At 31.0% G+C, this 21014-nt stretch overlaps 1 protein-coding gene across 6 annotated transcripts in view; it reads right to left on the reverse strand.

Annotated features, from left to right (window-relative positions):
- LOC122854552 overlaps positions 1–21014 on the reverse strand; it is a 115236-nt gene that overhangs the window by 53156 nt on the left and 41066 nt on the right. For 4 of the 6 annotated variants that reach the window (XM_044155329.1, XM_044155331.1, XM_044155327.1 and 1 more), the window contains one exon: positions 4178–4246. In XM_044155329.1, coding sequence (XP_044011264.1) covers positions 4178–4246 — 69 coding nt within the window. The remainder of the gene's footprint in view (positions 1–4177; positions 4247–21014) is intronic. The other 2 variants (XM_044155333.1, XM_044155330.1) reach the window with 1 other exon arrangement.

Raw genomic sequence — 21014 nt, forward strand, 5'->3', positions numbered from 1 at the left:
CGCCACGTCAGGCCACATCGCGCCACATCGCGCCACAACACGCCACGTCAGGCCACATCGCGCCACATCGCGCCACGTCAGGCCACATCGCGCCACATCGCGCCACATCTCGCCACATCACGCCACGTCAGGCCACATCTCGCCACAACGCGCCACAACACGCCACAACGCGCCACAACACGCCACGTCACGCCACATCACGCCACGTCAGGCCACATCTCGCCACAACGCGCCACATCACGCCACATCACGCCACATCGCGCCACAACACGCCACAACGCGCCACATCACGCCACATCACGCCACATCGCGCCACGTCACGCCACATCGCGCCACATCAGGCCACATCAGGCCATGTCACGCCACGTCAGGCCACATCACGCCACATCGCGCCACATCACGCCACGTCAGGCCACGTCAGGCCACATCGCGCCACATCGCGCCACATCGCGCCACGTCAGGCCACGTCACGCCACGTCACGCCACATCGCGCCACATCACGCCACATCGCGCCACAACACGCCACGTCAGGCCACATCTCGCCACAACGCGCCACATCACGCCACATCGCGCCACATCACGCCACATCGCGCCACATCACGCCACATCGCGCCACAACACGCCACATCGCGCCACATCACGCCACATCGCGCGCCGCCATCAGGCCACATCCCGCCACATCAGGCCACGTCACGCCACGTCACGCCACGTCAGGCCACGTCAGGCCACATCGCGCCACGTCAGGCCACATCGCGCCACGTCACGCCACATCGCGCCACATCACGCCACATCGCGCCACATCACGCCACATCGCGCCACAACACGCCACGTCAGGCCACATCTCGCCACAACGCGCCACAACACGCCACGTCACGCCACATCTCGCCACATCGCGCCACGTCAGGCCACGTCACGCTACGTCACGCCACATCGCGCCACATCGCGCCACGTCAGGCCACGTCACGCTACGTCACGCCACATCGCGCCACATCAGGCCACATCACGCCACGTCAGGCCACGTCAGGCCACATCGCGCCACGTCACGCCACATCGCGCCACAACACGCCACGTCACGCCACATCACGCCACATCACGCCACGTCACGCCACATCGCGCCACATCACGCCACGTCACGCCACATCGCGCCACAACACGCCACGTCAGGCCACATCTCGCCACAACGCGCCACATCACGCCACATCGCGCCACAACACGCCACGTCAGGCCACATCTCGCCACAACGCGCCACAACACGCCACAACGCGCCACAACACGCCACGTCACGCCACATCACGCCACATCGCGCCACATCACGCCACATCACGCCACGTCACGCCACATCGCGCCACAACACGCCACGTCACGCCACGTCAGGCCACATCACGCCACATCGCGCCACGTCAGGCCACATCTCGCCACATCGCGCCACGTCACGCCACATCGCGCCACATCACGCCACATCACGCCACATCGCGCCACAACACGCCACGTCACGCCACATCACGCCACGTCACGCCACGTCACGCCACATCGCGCCACATCACGCCACGTCACGCCACGTCACGCCACATCGCGCCACGTCACGCCACGTCAGGCCACATCGCGCCACGTCAGGCCACATCGCGCCACATCGCGCCACATCTCGCCACATCACGCCACATCGCGCCACAACACGCCACATCGCGCCACAACACGCCACATCGCGCCACAACACGCCACATCGCGCCACAACACGCCACGTCAGGCCACATCTCGCCACAACGCGCCACAACGCGCCACATCACGCCACATCGCGCCACGTCAGGCCACATCTCGCCACAACGCGCCACATCGCGCCACAACGCGCCACAACACGCCACAACGCGCCACAACACGCCACGTCACGCCACATCACGCCACATCGCGCCACGTCACGCCACGTCACGCCACATCGCGCCACATCACGCCACATCACGCCACGTCACGCCACATCGCGCCACAACACGCCACATCGCGCCACAACACGCCACATCGCGCCACGTCACGCCACATCGCGCCACAACACGCCACGTCAGGCCACATCTCGCCACAACGCGCCACATCACGCCACATCACGCCACATCGCGCCACAACACGCCACGTCAGGCCACATCTCGCCACAACGCGCCACAACACGCCACAACACGCCACGTCACGCCACATCACGCCACATCGCGCCACGTCACGCCACGTCACGCCACATCGCGCCACATCACGCCACGTCACGCCACATCGCGCCACAACACGCCACAACACGCCACGTCACGCCACGTCAGGCCACATCACGCCACATCGCGCCACGTCAGGCCACATCTCGCCACATCGCGCCACGTCACGCCACATCGCGCCACATCACGCCACATCACGATACGTCGCGCCACATCTAAGAATATGAACAGAACATTGCCAATCCTAAAATACCTCTTAGGTATTTTGTATTTTGTATTTTAAATTTTATATGGAAATAATAAAGAATTTAACAGGAACATAGGACAGGCAAGGAGGTATTTTGTATTTTGTATTTGAAATTTTAAATTTAAAACTTCATATGAAAAAATCTGAGAATATTAACAGGAACATAGGAAAGGCAAGGCGGTATTTTGTATTTTGTATTTTGAATTTTAAATTTTATGTTCACTCAATACTGTTGAAATAACTAAGTTTAATTTACAACTAAAAATTTTGTCATTTGATTATTAAGCATTAAATAGTGTTGTATATAATTTGATGGAAATTTTACATGAAGCTTTTCATTCCAACATTATTAAAAAGTATATTCTCTCTTTGAAACATTCGGATTTTCAGAATTCATTACAATTTTAAGATTTTAGTTTTAAAATAATTTAATTATTCCGAAACAATTAACGATCCGTGGGTATATAACTTTCATTTCTACCAATACTTAATTGTTTTAAAAATTAAAAAAAAATAATAATAATAAATATTCGTTTTTTGTTTATTTGAGTATTATTATTCTGCAAATGATGAAAATTATCGGTATTTAATTAACTACAAATGAATTGGTACGGATATATAGATTTCAATGATAAATTAATTTATAATCAATGTATACAGTGCAAATGTCCATGATGAGAAGTGATATAACGTGTTCCATATCAGCGTATTCTGTTGATGGCATTTGTCAAACTCAATCATATATCTCTGATAATCTAATATTTTACGGATCTCAAACTATAAGCATCAACAAACAAATAGCACTCTATTTCACTCCCTCCCTCTATTTACTCAATTTTATTATAATTTACTAGATATACATAATATTATTTTGTACATTCAAATTTTTTTATTTTTTTTTATATTTTCTTTTTATGCTTGGTAGCTTTCATGTTTGATAATATGTATCAAAGGATATATGTAGAGAAAAGTCGAGAGCTATTTGCTTTCATGCAATTTAAAATTTTTCATTTAATTTTATTGTCTCATGTTTTGTATCTTCTATATTATATACTACATGATAACAATGCTTATCTCTGTTATTGCAGTTATTAGTTTTTAAATGTATTTATTATTTATAAAAAAATTTTATATGACTAAATATTTAACTGTTTTGATTATTCATTTGTTGAAACAATAAAAATCTAATTACACTGCTACGAGCAGTTTATAAAATATAATTATAATGTGTTTTTAAAAGTTATGCTGTAACTATGCTCATGACATTTTTATAACTTGTTTTATATTTTTTTTTTTCTATTTAATTTTACGTATTTCTGATATTTATAATGTATAGAAAATTCATCATCATATACCCTAACTTGAATGTATAATTTTTAATGAAAGTTTATATACGACTGTTGTTGACATGAAAAATAAGAAAAATTAATATGAAAAATAAAGTCACAGCTACCAGAGAGAAATTTTGCCACTTGGTAGCGGTCGTAACTTTTAATTATCCATGCCTTTACGTATCTAGCATGACCCGGAAACTGAATTCGGCTTGACGACGATTTTTACTCATTATTTGTCGAGATGCAAGACTGTATTTTGCCTATATTTACCTGCTATGACTCTGTCGTTATTAAGAATTACTTCAAGGCATTGCATTATGAAAATTTCTCACAGCAATACAAATATTCAAATATATATGTTTATAATTTTAACGTGAAATAAAATAAATAATATATTATTAATGACATACATAACTCACCCTTCGACTGTTGCCATCCTTTGGATTGAGATCAGAAGCCACTGTGCCAAATATTGTTGGCTGTAACAAAAAAGAAAATTCAATTTAATTAATTTGTATTCATCATTAAACAAGTATTTTTATATACAAAAATACAAATAAAAAAATGAATAAAGAAAAATATATTCAGGTCAAAAAATGTATCCAACATGTAAACATGTTTTTTTAAAATAAACAATTCTTTTGTATTTCATTTCATATCTCATTAATTCCACAATCAGCTCTGTGTAATAATTTTGAATATGATTCTCGTACATAGAGAGGAATACTGATAATAAAGTGGATTGTGAGAGCAACGTTAACATGAAAATACAAATCGTGAAACACTATATAAGAGCAAAGTCAACGTTATACATGACCCCAATACTCTATTACACATTATGTTTGGTATTATGCACAATATATAAGCATGAGATTTATGAGAAAAGCAGTTATGGTTCGATACGTTTTCCCCTGAGTACCATTAAGTGATTACAAAAATTTTCTTTCGATTAATTCGATAATATTTGACTTGAAATAAATTTTAATTGCCTATATAGTTGTTGACAACTTGACTATAAATCTAAAGTCACTAAGATAAAAATTATAATAAAAAAAAACTACAACAAATGCTGTAAAAATTTTTATAATTTTATATTTTTTACAATAATTTCATTAAATGTAAATTATTAAGTTAGAGGGTAGTTTTATTTTATTTACAATGTTATGGTTATCCATTATGCATAAATATAATTTGTGCAATTCGCTTGGGTGATTTGGGCAAACTTTCTTTATTGGTATATCTGAGTCATCACAGGTTGTAACATGGACGTGATATTGATTTTAAAGTTTACTAAATAGTGTTTAGATGAGCTATACAGTGAGTGTGTATCTTGTAATATCCTATATATATATATTTATAAATTGACATAAGGATTCTACTTAATGTCAATAAAATTGTGCTGGTTATATTGGGTAAAACAAACGTCGAGTTTAAAATCTATGAAAAGTTTCACGTTGAAATATGTTCTGGTCAAAAAAAATAAACAACTTTATATTTTTTGTATTTTTTCTATCAGTCAATTGTTTTTTTTTTTTTTTTTCAATTTATAATTTAGTATTTATTTTGAGTGTAATATGATACCACTTGAAATTATTTGCATGTATTTTTACTATCGTAATTTTATAGACAAATTAAAAGAATTCATTTGTCTGATAAAAATAGAATAATTGATGAATGAAATCCTTAACGAGTGATCATTTTATCTGGATTGTGCAGTTTTGATAATTGTGATATTTGATTGACATTTAAAATTTCATAAAATGATCGTTAAAATTCAATTGGTGAGATAAAAATAAAAAAAGTATGATGTCAACAATTTAGTTTTTTTTTTTTTAATTGGACAGTTCTATGCAGATTAATCGATAACATTTATTACTATATATTTTATTTTATATTGTCATATTTACACATACATATATGTCGATAAATACCTGCGCATATACACATCAAAATTTTTTATTTTATTTTTGTCGTCTTTATATCTGTTTGCTTGTTGTATTTATTTTTGTTTTTATTTTTTTCTTTTCGATAAATCATGTGTATTTGCGTATAGCCAATGAATCGTGGCATTTGCGTTCGACCGAGAACATTAACCATAAATAATGATTCTAAAATCAGAATGTCACTCTTATCCTTTCCATTAATCAACGCATATCAATGAATAGATCCTGTATTTTTTATCGACCTGTCTCCAATTTACTCTCTCTTGACAAACCAGAAAATTGTTGACGTTTTTTTCTTTCTCAATTTTCACATATTGTCATTTCAAAACTTTTTTAATCATTAGTCAAAGTGACAGTTGTCAATTTGATATTTTGACTTGACTATATATGTGCATGAATAAAAATAAGATATTAGTGCTAACTTGGTAAAGAAGTATCATCAAATAATTATTGATTAAATAATGAATGCATTTTTTAATAGAATATTTTTAATATCTACTAAAATTAAATGGATATACCAAAAGTTTTAATGTTACGTATAAACAATATTGAAAAAGCTGAGCTATAAAAGAAAAAAAAAAAAAAAAAAAGCTCTATATAAATATAAAACGATAATATACGTAACAACAAAAAAAAAAAAAATAAATAAAAAGATAAGGTGCAATAAATGTCGCTTATTTATCATGAAATAAGTACAGACAACTTTGGGTGGTACAGATTTTTTTTTTTAATTTTTTTTTTCTCTACCAAGAAAATATTACATCTTATGATTTACGTGCATTCTTTCATCCCACACATTTTCCAAATATTCTCCTTCACAATGACAAAATACTTTTGAACAATTTCGTTTAAAAACAAACATGATGAATCGTGTTATGCAAAATGAAATTCAAGATGCAAATGACAACCCAGTTTGTATGTTTGTGATCTATATCTGATATCTTCTTTAACATGGGATCTCGTGTTAGTTCTCAAAAGTTGTTATCAATTTTCACGCTCTGTGCTTGAAGATGGTTTAGAATATTCTCTCAAGAAAGGACAGTCTGAGTTCCAGTATCAAAGCGTAATATTATTATATTTTAATTGAATTTTACAATTTTTTTTTTTTTTTTTTTTTTTTCGCATGCTTACTTGATAATGGAAAAAAAAAAAATAAATTACTAAGAATGAATAAATATGCTAAAGCTCAATTCAATCACTTTCTAACTTCTATATATTCAATCAATCCAAATGTAATCTTACTATTGAACTACGAAATCATAAAAAAAGCCCTTTCAAGTTTCATTCCAAAGATCGATATGCAGAACCAATAGACGTTTAGAGATAACAAAACTACAAAAGGTGAATGATATCGAATCTTCCAACAAAGCTTCATTGCATTGTAAATGAGTTCTTGAGTTGGGTAATTTATTCAACTCAAATATTATACAATTTAGCTTTCATTAACATTGCAACAAATTAGTTAAACAGTACATCAAAATGAATTATAATTATTTAAAATTATGTAAACACAAAATAAAGAACAACAAATAAATAGAAAAAAATAAAAATGACACTATTTTTGAAGTGAAACAGAAAAAAAAAAAAAAAAAAGGATATACGAGAAAATTGATAGAATTTGGTAACAAATTGAAAGTAAACATGGCGTAAAAATTGTGTACCAAAGTGGCATGTAGCTGAACGACGAATTACCCGACTTTTTATCCATTCAATTACGTACATGTACGTGTACCACTGTTGACAATTAAATGTCAATGAATTTAGCTTTAGTAAATTGCAATCAAATGGTTGTGGAAAATTAAAAAGAGCCACTTGACTTATTCATGTGTGTATAGTTGTATAATTGTCATTTGTTCAAATACTTTTTTTATTTTTTTTATTTCACTAAACATATTTGACTTTTTACGAGTTTACATTCACCGGATTCACGCAGATATCGATACAATTGTAAAGTTTACCTTTATAGTCAATATATGTAGCTACAATTACTATTATTTTTAGTTTTTTACTATTAAAAGTTTTATTATTTCTACTACTATATAGTTCTATTATTGCTTTAAAAAAAACTCTTCAACTTTTACTTGTTGTATATAGAATGTTTTCTTGTTTTACAGTATTTTTCTATTTCTTTTATTTTTTATACTTAATAAAAAACCAATTTGTAAGGCTATCAATATATCTCGCCTTGTAAAACAGCTACCTGGCATTCTCAACATCTATTATCACAGTTAATACGAGGGATCGATCATTACGTTTCAATTAGACATATCTTCAAGTAATACTTGATAACTTGAAATCAATCTGTAAATTCTAGTGAATTAGTGTAATCAATATGTATCTGAGATGATCATTTTGATGATAATAATAATAATCATTTATAAAAAGTTTAGTTGATGTATATAAATACAAAAAATAAATATGTAAAGATAAAAATTTTTGATGAATAAATTTATCTATTTTACCTGACAGTTGAATCTCATTTTAACATTCAACTTTTTTGTGTATTCAAGAAATATAAAATTGAAAAATATTGAATTTTGTTCAATTGAGCATGAAATTTCAAAGAAGCATGTACGGAATTGATAAATCTTACAAGTTTTATAATAAAAAAAAAAAAAAAGTTTCTCGTAAAATACAATGAAAATAAGAAAAGAAAAAAATAATCATATTCATATATAGAGTTGATATACAAAACGACTGAAATAGAATATTTAAATAATTTGTCATTAGAGCATAAAAAAACTGTGAAAGAATTTTTTATCTATGGAGCTTTAAATGTAAATAAAAAAAAATCAGAATGAATATTGTTTAAAAAAATAAAAAAACATCAAAGTAAAAATATAAAAAAGAGAAAAAAAAATAGGTTACGATGAAACTTTGAAATGGTTTTCTATTCCATGTAGTCGATAAGACATGAGCATATAACTTCTTTGTAAAAGAAGAAGAAGAATTCCAAGGGGAAAATTGTAGAGAAAATACGCCAAACAAAAGTTCAAGGCTTAATTTTACTTCGATGCGATCAAATTTTACAAAGTCATTTATGACATTGACATCTTGCAAGTATTTTAATAGTTAAGATTTTCAATTTGATAAAATCAGTATATCGATATTCAATGAAAAGACAAAAAAAAAATAGAGAGATAATATTTATGTCGTTATTATTTTTTTATCTTTCAATAAGATATCCTGATTACTATTATAATGGTCATTTATAAAGTTCAAAAATACTTAATTTAGTTTTTGAAATAATTTACATTTATGATCGTTTATAACTTTTAAAACATTTAAAAATCAGTTGATTCTACAGTACGATACACTTGAAGTGAGGTTAACCTGTCGAGTTTTAGTCATACGTTTGAGTTTAGAGGGATTCTTGCTTTTCCTTGATATTTTGTGATGCATAAATTCACAGGATCTGCACTGCGACCCCATCATCATGGAACACCGAGCAAAGCAATTTCAGCACTATCCAAGTTACAGTTGCACATAGCGCAGAAGCTTTTAGGAATGCAAGCTTCTAATAAAGAATTTCAACTATGTTTGATGTATGAATATTCTTATGATTCATGATTAATTCTATTAATGTGTTTGAAAAATAAACGATAAATATCTCTCTAATATAAATATCAGATAGTATCGCCTCACATTACTTTCAAGATTTTTTATTCTTTCAGAGATTGGTTAATGCTTTTTAAAAAATAAAAACAGTTGAAACCATCAGAATAATCATTTTTCAAGGCTTGAATATTTAAATAACAAAGAAGTCTCAGTATATGAACATAAATAGGATTAAATAACAAAGTTGATCTCTAACAAAAAAAATTAATAAATAAAAGACTATATAGTTAACAAGTATATTTAGACTGAATTGTAACAAATACAAAAGACAATATAAAACATCAAAGCCATGGAAAATTCTTTTAATTATGTAGAAAAATAAATTCTTGAACATTTTTATAGTAGAGAGAGAGAGAAAAAAAAAGAATGTACTCGTTAAAAATTTTTGTTGTTTTAATTTGATATTTATTATGTACGAGACAGACGAGGCAGTTAGATACTTGTATTTTTTTTTCTTTACTACTTTTACATAACCAAAACCCTTTTTCACACTTTAAATCTTCCCAGAAATTTATTAAAAAAATTACTGGTGGTTGCTAATTTTATTATACATATAAACTTTGTTGACTATTTGTTTTTTTGAATAAATAAATAGGACAGTTGTTTGATGTAAACGATGGACTGTTAGTAACTGCCCTTTTTACAAGATTAAACAATTATATGAAACGTTATTTTTTTCTTTTATGACAGCAAAGTAGCATATGATTTTTTGAATAATAAATTTTTAAATAGAGTGAGTCAGTTTAAGGTCATGATGTACCACATTGCCACGTAATTTGTATAATTCACAAGCAGTAAAACAAATATACACAAAGCGAGGTAATAAAACGAGGGGATTTTGCAATTTTGTAACTAAGAGATATAGAATTTTCATGAAATCAGTAAGTCAATTTAATGGAACTTTTAATGGAAAATTCTCAAAAAGTTATAAAGTTCATGAAACATTAAAAATAGATATAAATGTGAAATTTGATACTGCAAATACAATAAAAAAAAAACAAAAAATAAAGCTATGAAAAATAAAAATGTTGATTCATAAAAAAAATTATTATTTTAATTTTAAAACCAATCTATTTTATATTCCATTTGTACCTTTTCCTTTTTATTTTAATTAAATTAGTTTTATTTTATTCAATTAAAATTATTGATATATAAAATAATAAAATAATTAAAAAAGATATGAAAATTAATAATTGAATAACAGTATAATTATTTAATATTGTTATTTCAATTTATAATTATTTATTACGAATAAATAATGAAACAATAAAAAAATTAATAAAGAGTTAAACAGATTAAGATGATAATCAATCAATTAAAATTACAATTATACCAAATAAATTTTTAATTTATATCAACTCGTTAATTAGTAATATTAAGTATATTATTGTATAAAATTAACATTGCTAGTAACTTAATCAACCAATTCATTTGATAAAACAATTTAATGCTTAATCACAATCAAATTACCATATATTTTCCTTTTACACGGTTATATATTATCTCGATTACGTACAAATACAATCTGTGATATACTTGAGTAAAAATAAATTACTCAATTATACATTATGAAATATAACGTGCTTTCATAAATCAATATTTGTCTTGATATATATTTTTTTTTTATATTTTGATAAGTACTTTAAACTTGGAATTTTTTTTCAGATCGTTTAACGATCAAACAAAAATATTTTTATAAAACTCTATTGTCCAGTTATGATGTTTGAAATAAATTCATATTTCATTGTTGTCATTGTATCTTATTTTTTCAACGGCAAGTACAAATATAAATTTATCAATAGGTTCATTTTTTTTTGTCAATATCATAAATATTTTTTCTTCCAGTTCAATGTCATATTGATGAAGCTATTTTATCAACTGTTAACGCACCCACTGCTGTTATTGTTTGGAAAATAATACAGCCATTATCATCTTACAATTCAATTGCAAAAAATGAACGTAAATTTTTTGGTAATAATATAAAATATAAAAATTATAACAGATATAATTATCCATCAAGTTATGATACTGATATGACAAATGAAAATCTCAATTTGAATATTATCAATAATGGTAAACCCAGTTTAACATGGCATCAAGTAAGTCAATGTTTATTATTAATTATATAATATTTTGATAATTTAAATTTTGATACAGTCATCAAGTTATTCAGGAAGTGGCCACAATAGAAAACATAAAAAAAATAGACAACAATTATTCTCACAAACGATGCACATGTCGAGTAAAAATTTTTGGAAAAATATAGCAGGCCTGTCATTATCAAGACGAGCAGATAATAAGTATCCGGTAGGTCGTTAATTATGTACTGAATTTGTTATTGGAATTATTTATAATATTAAGAGGTTTTTTTATTTTTTTTTCCTTGCAAAAAGCTGTTTTAAGTAATGAATTTAATAATTTAATCATTAGGAAACATCTCGTCTATCTAATGAATTGACTGACAATGATCAAGGTGATGATGATGATGATCAAGACTATGATGATTATAATTTTGATGAAGAAAATATAGAAGATGAATCAAGTGAAAAAGAAACAGCTGATAAAGTATTACAGGATATTATAAATATTATTCATGACGTTATAGATTCTATAAATAATTTAGAGTATAGTTTACTCGTAGCAGCTGTTAATATTTAAAAAAAAAATCTAAATCATGATAAATTAAAATATTCAATTGATGAAAATAAGCATATGAGACTTGACAAATTTTCTGATAATAAATTGGGACAATATTTTATTAAATTGTTCGTCATTGTGTGCACATAGAATGTCAAAGAAAGTATCAGTATAACTGAAGGTAAAATAAGCCACACAAAGATGTTGAAACAGCCAAGCCAATTGTGTCTATATAGTTCTACAGAAATACCCTAATCTCATTTATTGGATTTCTTGGTATTCGATCGTAAACTCAAGACCCTGCAAATGCTTTTTTCAAATCCAACTGCACTATTACAGTATTTCTTTTATCTTTTTTTTTTTTTTTTTTTTTTTGGTAAAGTTTATTTCTTGTCGAATTTTTATTTTCAAATAAAAATTTAGTATTTAAAAAAAAAAAAAACTCTTGTCTACGATGAATTTTCAATATTGAAACTACATATATTTATATAAAAATTTATTGAAAAGAATTTTCAAAAAAACCGTGTCAATAAATATTGAATCGAATCATCACACCACAATTTTTGGTGGTTGATTCAATAAGATTGTCAAAGTACTAGTTGCAGTCAATAAATTGAGTGACAATAATAATTCACATCGCGTTTCAAATTTAATCAAATAATTTATAACAAACCATTCATGAGGTATTGATTCGTGACAAGAACTAATTGTTTGTTTTTATCAATAGCACGTAAAGTAAAAGAAATCTATTTTTTAACTTAATGATTGATTTTTTTTTTCTTTGTGTCAGTGTGATTGCTTGAGTAAATTTTTCATTTTTCAAATAATGACATTCAGAAAGATCATCAAATAAAGGAAAATCATATTTTACATATTCACATTTGTGCTTGACTGTTTAATTTAATAAGACTTATAGAGTCTTAGCCTTAATTTATAGTAGTTTGATTTATAACTACCCAAAATATTAATTAAATTTATGCATCTGCGATAGACTATCTTTACTCATCTATTTGCATGTTTAAATTTCGTGATAAATTTACAAAACTACACGTCTGTGTTGCCACAAAAAGTTAAGAAATAATCTAAAACTTTATGAGTTAAAAATACCAACAAACATTGTAATGTTGTTGTATTATTATAACATAAGAAAATGAGTGCTAAATTTATATTGCCATGTTTCTTTTGCTTTTTGCAATAATTAAAAAAATAAAAAATATTTCTAAGATACTTTATACAATTTGTTTTATAAAAACTATCAAGGTCAACTTATAAAAATTAAATTATCATCAAAGAAACATTCAGCTTCTAAGCCATTTAGTATTCTCATGAATTTCATTTGTAAAAGATGAAAGCTTTCACTTCAAGTTCATTTAAAATTTTTTCTTTTACTGTTCCTTATCATACCGTTAATGTCTCTCTTGAAAAAAATCACATTCAGCAAATAAAAGAGAAAATAAAAAAAAATAGAGAAAATAAAGCTGGAAAAAATAACATCAGACATCTTGCAGCTTGTATGATGTCTACGCAGTGTAACATGACGGAAATAGATTGCTGAATAAAAGAGACTATCTATACAGTTATAAAAAAAAAAAATAAAAAAGACAGATAGCTTTGAAACTGAATACAATATATCATGTGTATATCTGTGAGTGGTTGTGTATACATAGTAGCTATGAACGATTTTTCAAGAGTTGGAAAATGAAAGCTGGAGAAACCAGCTTCACCACAACAACAAGTATTATCATCATCTATTTTCTCTCATGATAAAAAAAAAAAAAAATATCATATATTGAAAGAAATGAAAATAAAAAAACTCACCCATAACACATAACCAACAAGACCCGTGACAAAGGCAATCACTACACCATAAGCTGTTGGCAAAGTTTCAATTTCACTCTCCAAGTGTTCCATTTCACCTGGCATGTGTTGGATATATATTGTATAAACCTAACTCAATAATAACTTGTGTTCTGTATATCAGAGATATTGAAGCTCACCCACATCCTTACACACACACGTACAATGTATATCATGACGTAAATCTACTCAAACCATTGTGATTAGTTTTTGAATAGAATATAGTCCAAAATGTCTTGATGGAAAATTATCAAAATTAGACAAGTGTTGAATTTGTATTATGACAACACTGTTAATGCCCGTATCCAAGAGAATTGACTAATTTTGTTTTCACATATTGAGACATTTGGACGTTGGAACGATAAACTGTGCTTGCTATTTTTATTTTTATGTATTTTATTTGACGTGGGGATATGCAGTAACAAGCAACTGATACGTATCAGTATTGAAACTTATATATAAACTCATATGCATATAAATATTATTTTAACGAAATATTTTCAGATTTTAATAGTGAAAATATTAATAGATATTAACACTTTAAATGCTCACAATAAACGTCAGTAACTTTATGACAGGTTGTTGTTAAACTTTCACCTTTAATAATTGAATGATTACACAAAGTTAAAATCAGAAATGTTGAATTTAAAGTATCAGTCATTTTAAAGCATAAACTGATACACTGCATATTTTTAAAATTAAAAAAGAATATAAGATTCAAAAGGCCCACAATAATTTGATAAACATAAAATGAATTTATAAAAAATAACGTTAGTTATTTTGACACGACTGTCTTGAAAGAGTGAATCACAATATGCTAGATGTGTAGCCATCGTTACTGATGGATTAACCTGACGGTTTTTCTTGCTTCTATAATGATACTCAAAAATACACAGTGTCTAGAGCTTACCAATGCGGAAACGATTATAAATAGATTGAGTACAGAGATGTAAAATTTCAGTGAGGTCAGAATGGTCTTTACATTAAATATCTATGCAGCATATAATTTTTACTCTAGATTTATAAAAATAATTTTTCTTACTGACCCATTTACGTAAAATTCAATTGTGTCACTGATTAAATCATTTTAAAAATTAGAAAAAAATGTTGTTATCTGGAATGCACATGACCACTAAGGTTATGTAGTTACTGTAGGGTATAATGTCATGTTATTGTATCATGTAGATTTTTAATTGACGATAGAAGTAAAAACTTGCGTGGCTTTTTTATTGATCAGATTAATGGTATTGCATGCATGTTAAATGCAATTCTGTCAGTGTCAATTGAAAGTACTGTAGAGCTTTTCTCTCTCTCTGCCTCATGCAAGGATGACAGTGTTTGATAAATTTAATTGAAAATATTGATCGGTTTTTGTATTTTAAATAGTTTTAATATATCCGGTAAAATTTCAACTAACAATATCTATAATAAATATAAAATTTATGCAATTTGTATACCATTCAATAATTAAAATTATATATTGAGTAATTATAAGTACGTGTCATTGTTCAATGGAAAATTCTGTAATTTATTTTTCTATACTAATTTATATTGCAAAATAAATAATAAAATTAATTTGTTTTTTTTACAATAACCGTCAGTTATTGAACATGAAAAGTGCTGAATAAATTGAAGAATAAAAAAAACATAAGTAAACTAAAGAAAATCAAGTATTCATTGAAATAAGAAAATCATCTTTTTTGTCTAGAATTTTTCATCTTCTTCTGTGACAAGAAATACGATGTTAAAAAATTGATAGAATGCGTCAGAACACGTATAAGCATTGGTATAGACGAGTGTGTAAAAAATGGCAAGACTGAACGATAAATTTAAGGTAGACGAAGAATAATTTGTGACTTGAAGGGAATCCTCGTGTAACATGTGGGATGTCGACATGGATTACGTACAGAATTCAAGCACAGACTGAAATTCTATATTATATGATTTGACTGGATGCAGGCTGATCACGTATCTATGGTACTACCGAGAAATGATATTCAAAGGCGAGTGTTCCTTCTATACATATAGGATCTGTATGGAAGATGAAAATTTTCTTGACACATCTTTGCAAAATCTAGCTTTACAAGAATCATTTAACAGAAATTTATAATATATAAAATGAAAGTAGTAAATATTAAATTTTGGTTTGAAGATTTCTATACGTTCAATTGAATATTTCAAGAATCAAAAGAAAAATAAGACTGCAAATTTTTAAAATCCTATTTATCTACAGTACGCCTTGAATCAGCACAAGATACCACCATTTCTCTTTTCTACTTTATCAAAGTTAGATGATTCTGTACCGACACAGATTATTATTTGATAATATTATATTACCGACTGTAAAAGTTTTCTTTTTTATCATATGATAGTGTATAAAAATACGCCCTGACGATTGAATCATATCAAGAGAGAGAATTTGTTAAAAACGATGGCAAAGACAATGTATATATTTATAGATATTTTTCTGTACAATTGATATCTGTGCTTACCACTGATGTTGACGTTTGCACTCCAGGTACCTTGTTACCGAGACCAGCTAACCCAGAGAGACAACGTCTTTCACAATCAGCATGAGTGTCTTCACAAATAGGACAACCAATTGATCCACCACCACGCTCTCTCAGCACATTATTATTGCTATTATGAGTTGTATATCCTTGATCAGAACTTGCATTTGAATTAGGTCTGGATTCATCTGAACTGTCAAATGGCTTAACATTTCGTGGTCGATGAATAATTCCAACTGGTTCCCATAATTCACTTGTTGATGATGTATAGAAGTTGTTTTCTTTTGTTTCACGACTACGTTCATCAACAACTTTACCTTCACGTGCCACCGTTACTTGTTCTTTAGTTACGATGCTTGACTTAACACTGAGTGATGTTTCTAGACGTACTGGAGCCCTTGGAATTTATCAAAATATCGAATTTTTGGTAAAGGTAACACAGAAAATTTATCATTTTATAATTATGATTAAATAAATAAATTAATAAATTAATAAACATGAGCTAAATACTGTATGAAAAGGAAATTATATAAAAAAAAAAATTCTCTGTGCTACCTCAAAATTCCAGCTTTAACAAGAATTTGATTGAGTAAATCACAAGGTGGTATTTGACCAGTAAGCATTGCCTCACGAATAGCTACACCATCAGGTCCTTCAAGTGCAATTGGAACACCATTTATCAACAGAACCTCTTCTTCACATACTGATGATTTTTTTTCGCAGTCAATGACCTTTACTCCAGGTCCAAGTATCGACTCCACTGTCGATTGGATCTCGTGATCATCCATATCTGTGAATCCACAATGGTAGTCGTATCGATGGTTCATACAAAATGTTTGACAGTCCTCGTGCGAGTTTTTATTAGTAGATTTTTTAAAAATAATATCACTTTATTGTGGCTGGGACTTCACTTTTAATTTTTATCATTTTATTTAATATTTTTTGTAACTAAAACTTCTCAGACTCAACTAATTACCATAACAATAATATATGTCTATTCTGATCATCAAATATTCACTTAAAAATAAAGACTGCTATTGTACCATCAGATTTAATGAGCTACACAGTTGTTTTGTTTTTTTTAAATTTATATCAACGATGGAATGACTCACTACAGAAAAACAAGGATATGAGCCCACCTTGCCATATCTACTCATCGCCCACTTGAGTTGCTGAGTGTATACAGAACAAAAAAAAAATCAATTACAGATTCACTGTATCAATGCAATAAATGTTTTTTGATTTTGCTATTTTTCGTTTTATTCTAAAAGATATATACAATCTGATAAAATCGATTTTAAATTCAAAAATATTATTAGAAAGCCTATCGATGTATCACAAGCTTTTAGAAATTCATGATGCTTCTATTTCAAGGATTAGAGAGTAATCGGATTATAAAAGTAGAGCTTTAATCAATATCAAAATATTTCCATATGAGTCGATATACATGAAAGCAGTACACGAGAAAAACTATATGCTATAAAACAAGCTGTACAAAAATACGGTTATATATATTATGATTGATTTTATTTTCATTTCGAGTAAATGTTGATTTTGATATACACAGAGTTAATTTGTATTGATACAGTTACTTGAGTTATTTACTTTATATGGCTAAACTTCAAACTGCTCGAGTAATTATGCTCGTAAAGTTGATCAGTTCTGAACAGCTGAATAGCTTTACCAAGTCTCGACTTCTCAAGAATAACTGAACTGCATGCTGAGCTAACTTGGCAGTAAATTTTTTATTTTTTTTTCCAATGTAAGAATAGTCAAAGTTTTATCGAGATACGTTAAACCCACGGACATAATACTATCTATTTTTTTAAGCTTTATAAATTATGTTCACTTGTGATTGAATGAATGAAAAAGAAAAAATAAATATACAATTAACTATAGATATGTTCAACGATAAACACAGTGCATGAGAAAAAAAATCTTTAATCTTTTTTATAATAAATCAATGATGCAATAAAAATGCTGCGATAGTGAATAATGAATAACTAAAGATTATCATGATAAATATTTTAATTTTTTTTTCAAATCAATATAGTTGAAGTAAAATTTAAAATATGTTGTTGAATATTTAAAGTCACATGAGTTTCAATGAGCCACCAGCATGTGGATAAAAAATGTTTGCAACAACTTCAAAAATAGTTGGTTGGTAGTAGATTATAATAGTGGTACGATGAGAGAGTACTTAAATAGAAAATACTGAAGGGATGTAAAAGAATCAGTAGTGCCTCTCATCCACTTTTTTAAAAATGAGTAAAGAACACTAGAGAATAAGGTATATATCGAATTTTTGTATAAAACGTATGTATATGTTGAGAAGAAAAAACAAAGTACAATGACCTCGTTTTTTTTTTTTACTGACTCAGAGTAGCAAAAAAAAAAAAAAAAAAATCTAGTAAAAAAATATAATGCTCAAACAGTGTTTCTACTTTTTTATATTTTCTATTTTATTGTGTCTCTAGTAGATAATATATAGTCTTACAATATCAAAAAGCCCGGTAAGATAAAATCAGAAGTTTACGTTTCAACTGACTATTGCAGAATCGATTTGCTACAGCTGAATTAAGTCTGCATGACCGATCCCAATGAAACCGGAAACAGGCCTGGTTTTATGGTCAACGAACGGATGATACCAGTGACAATTAAACAGACATAAATAATTAGTTATTAAAAAAAAAAAAAATTATGACTCTCCATTAATAACATAATTAAAAAAAAATAGCTATTAGAATCGCATGATGAGGTTTTCTGTTGAAGTTCAGTCTTCTCAAGAATAAAACAATAAAAAATGTGTCTTTGACCAGCATAACAACCACATGGTTTTGTAATATAAACTTAAATTTACGAAAAACAAATTACAGTGTTTGCAAACTATACTCAAATTAATGTCATAAACTTCAGTATTCTCTCTGATATTACTTGTGATATAAAGTACCTCATCACGGTATAGTTATTATAAATAAAAAAAATACATTAATGAAAATATCTCCACGAATAAATTTCATTTCAATCAGCTTTCAGTTTTTCTTTTAATATTGTTTAAAAAAAAAAAAAAAGAGAAAGTGCACCAATGTACTGGCGTTGTACCAAGATTGAGCAATAAAAAATTAATGATATGGGCTGCTGAATGTCTGGGCTCTTGAAGGATAGTAAAATGAAAGAAAACCGTATGGTAAATTGGCAAAAAGTCTGCACGTTACAACACTAATCTTATATTATTTTTTTTTGTGGCAAAAAAATAATTACCAAAAAATGTAAATGTAATGACAGTTGCTTTACAAAACTTGTTATCAAATTATTTCAAAAAATCTACTACCATCGTTAGACAAAACTATCATGACTATTGACTACTAATATCAATTCTGCCATTTTATATATTTTATTTCATTTATTTTTTATTGCCAAACATGGTAGTACTAAAACATGTATCTCGTTACGCATTACACCGAGAAGAAACATATACTGTAACGGTGTATTGTACAGATGGTTTTTTATTGTACGTGATCGCGGTCATGCTATTTGTATTTATACTATAGTTAATACTGGCATCGTTTAAATTGCACTTTATGTATGGATGATTATTCAGAAATATTATTTTTCTGTGTAATGAACCTTTCTGCTATCAATCTACCATTAATAAAATTGAAAAAAAAAAAAAAAACAAAATTGCTTGATGCTGCTTTTTAGGTCACATGAATTTATTTTTTTTTTGTTTCGACTAATCCAAGTAATATGATGTAGGCGACCAGAAGAGATATCTTTTATTTTTTTTACTATTTTCTATTCATTTCTTGCCAATCTATCGCCTCCAACATGATTGCTTTTGGCCTACTTTCAGTTTACCATTATAAATATCCAACAGCGTGTTACTTTTGTTGGAATAAAAACATATTTTAAGCGCATGCGCTAAGAATATATCAAACTTCACTATCAGCGACATCAAACTGAGAACATCGATTGCAATCAAAAACTCCCACTTCAATGTATCTCAACTGGATGAATTGCTATGTCTAAAAGAAACCACATCAACTGTCAGTCAGAGAAAATCGAACAACTCCGATACATAGATTTACGATGCAACTATCTATAATATTTCTTTTTTATTATTTCTTTTTTTTCTATCGAGAATTGGAGATGATGAAAAAGTGGAGATAGAAAAAAAAAAAGGAATACACATTCGTCGAATAACCAATAAGCCTGTCTAGACAGACTGAGAGTGGAATGGAAAAAAAATGGCACGCGTATACGACGATCCATGATGCTCGCGTTTTTTATTTATTTTTTTTCTTGTATTTGCAGCTATATAGTGACACGATTGGACATGGGGAAATTCAACATTCAGGTTAAACGGCTGAGCGAATGAGCAAATAAGGCTTGAGAGACGGAGTTACTTGTGGAGAAACTAATTTCACGAACACAAAGAAGTTGAGTACGAGACATCTTCTCATCTGGTCATAACATGAAAGCAGAAATACCTGAATAGTTTCTATCTAAAAATTTCCTTTCAAGAATATACATATATATATATTTAATATTTTCCAGAATATGATGTACTTCTACTGATGTACACAGTCAGAATGCCATATTTGTAAAAGATTACAAAAAAGATATGGATATCATGAATATATATATTTTTGTAAAACTCATAAAAAGAAATAAAGCTATTT

This window comes from Aphidius gifuensis, linkage group LG4 (assembly GCF_014905175.1).
Source record: "Aphidius gifuensis isolate YNYX2018 linkage group LG4, ASM1490517v1, whole genome shotgun sequence".
NCBI classification, from domain to species: Eukaryota; Metazoa; Arthropoda; class Insecta; order Hymenoptera; family Braconidae; genus Aphidius; species Aphidius gifuensis.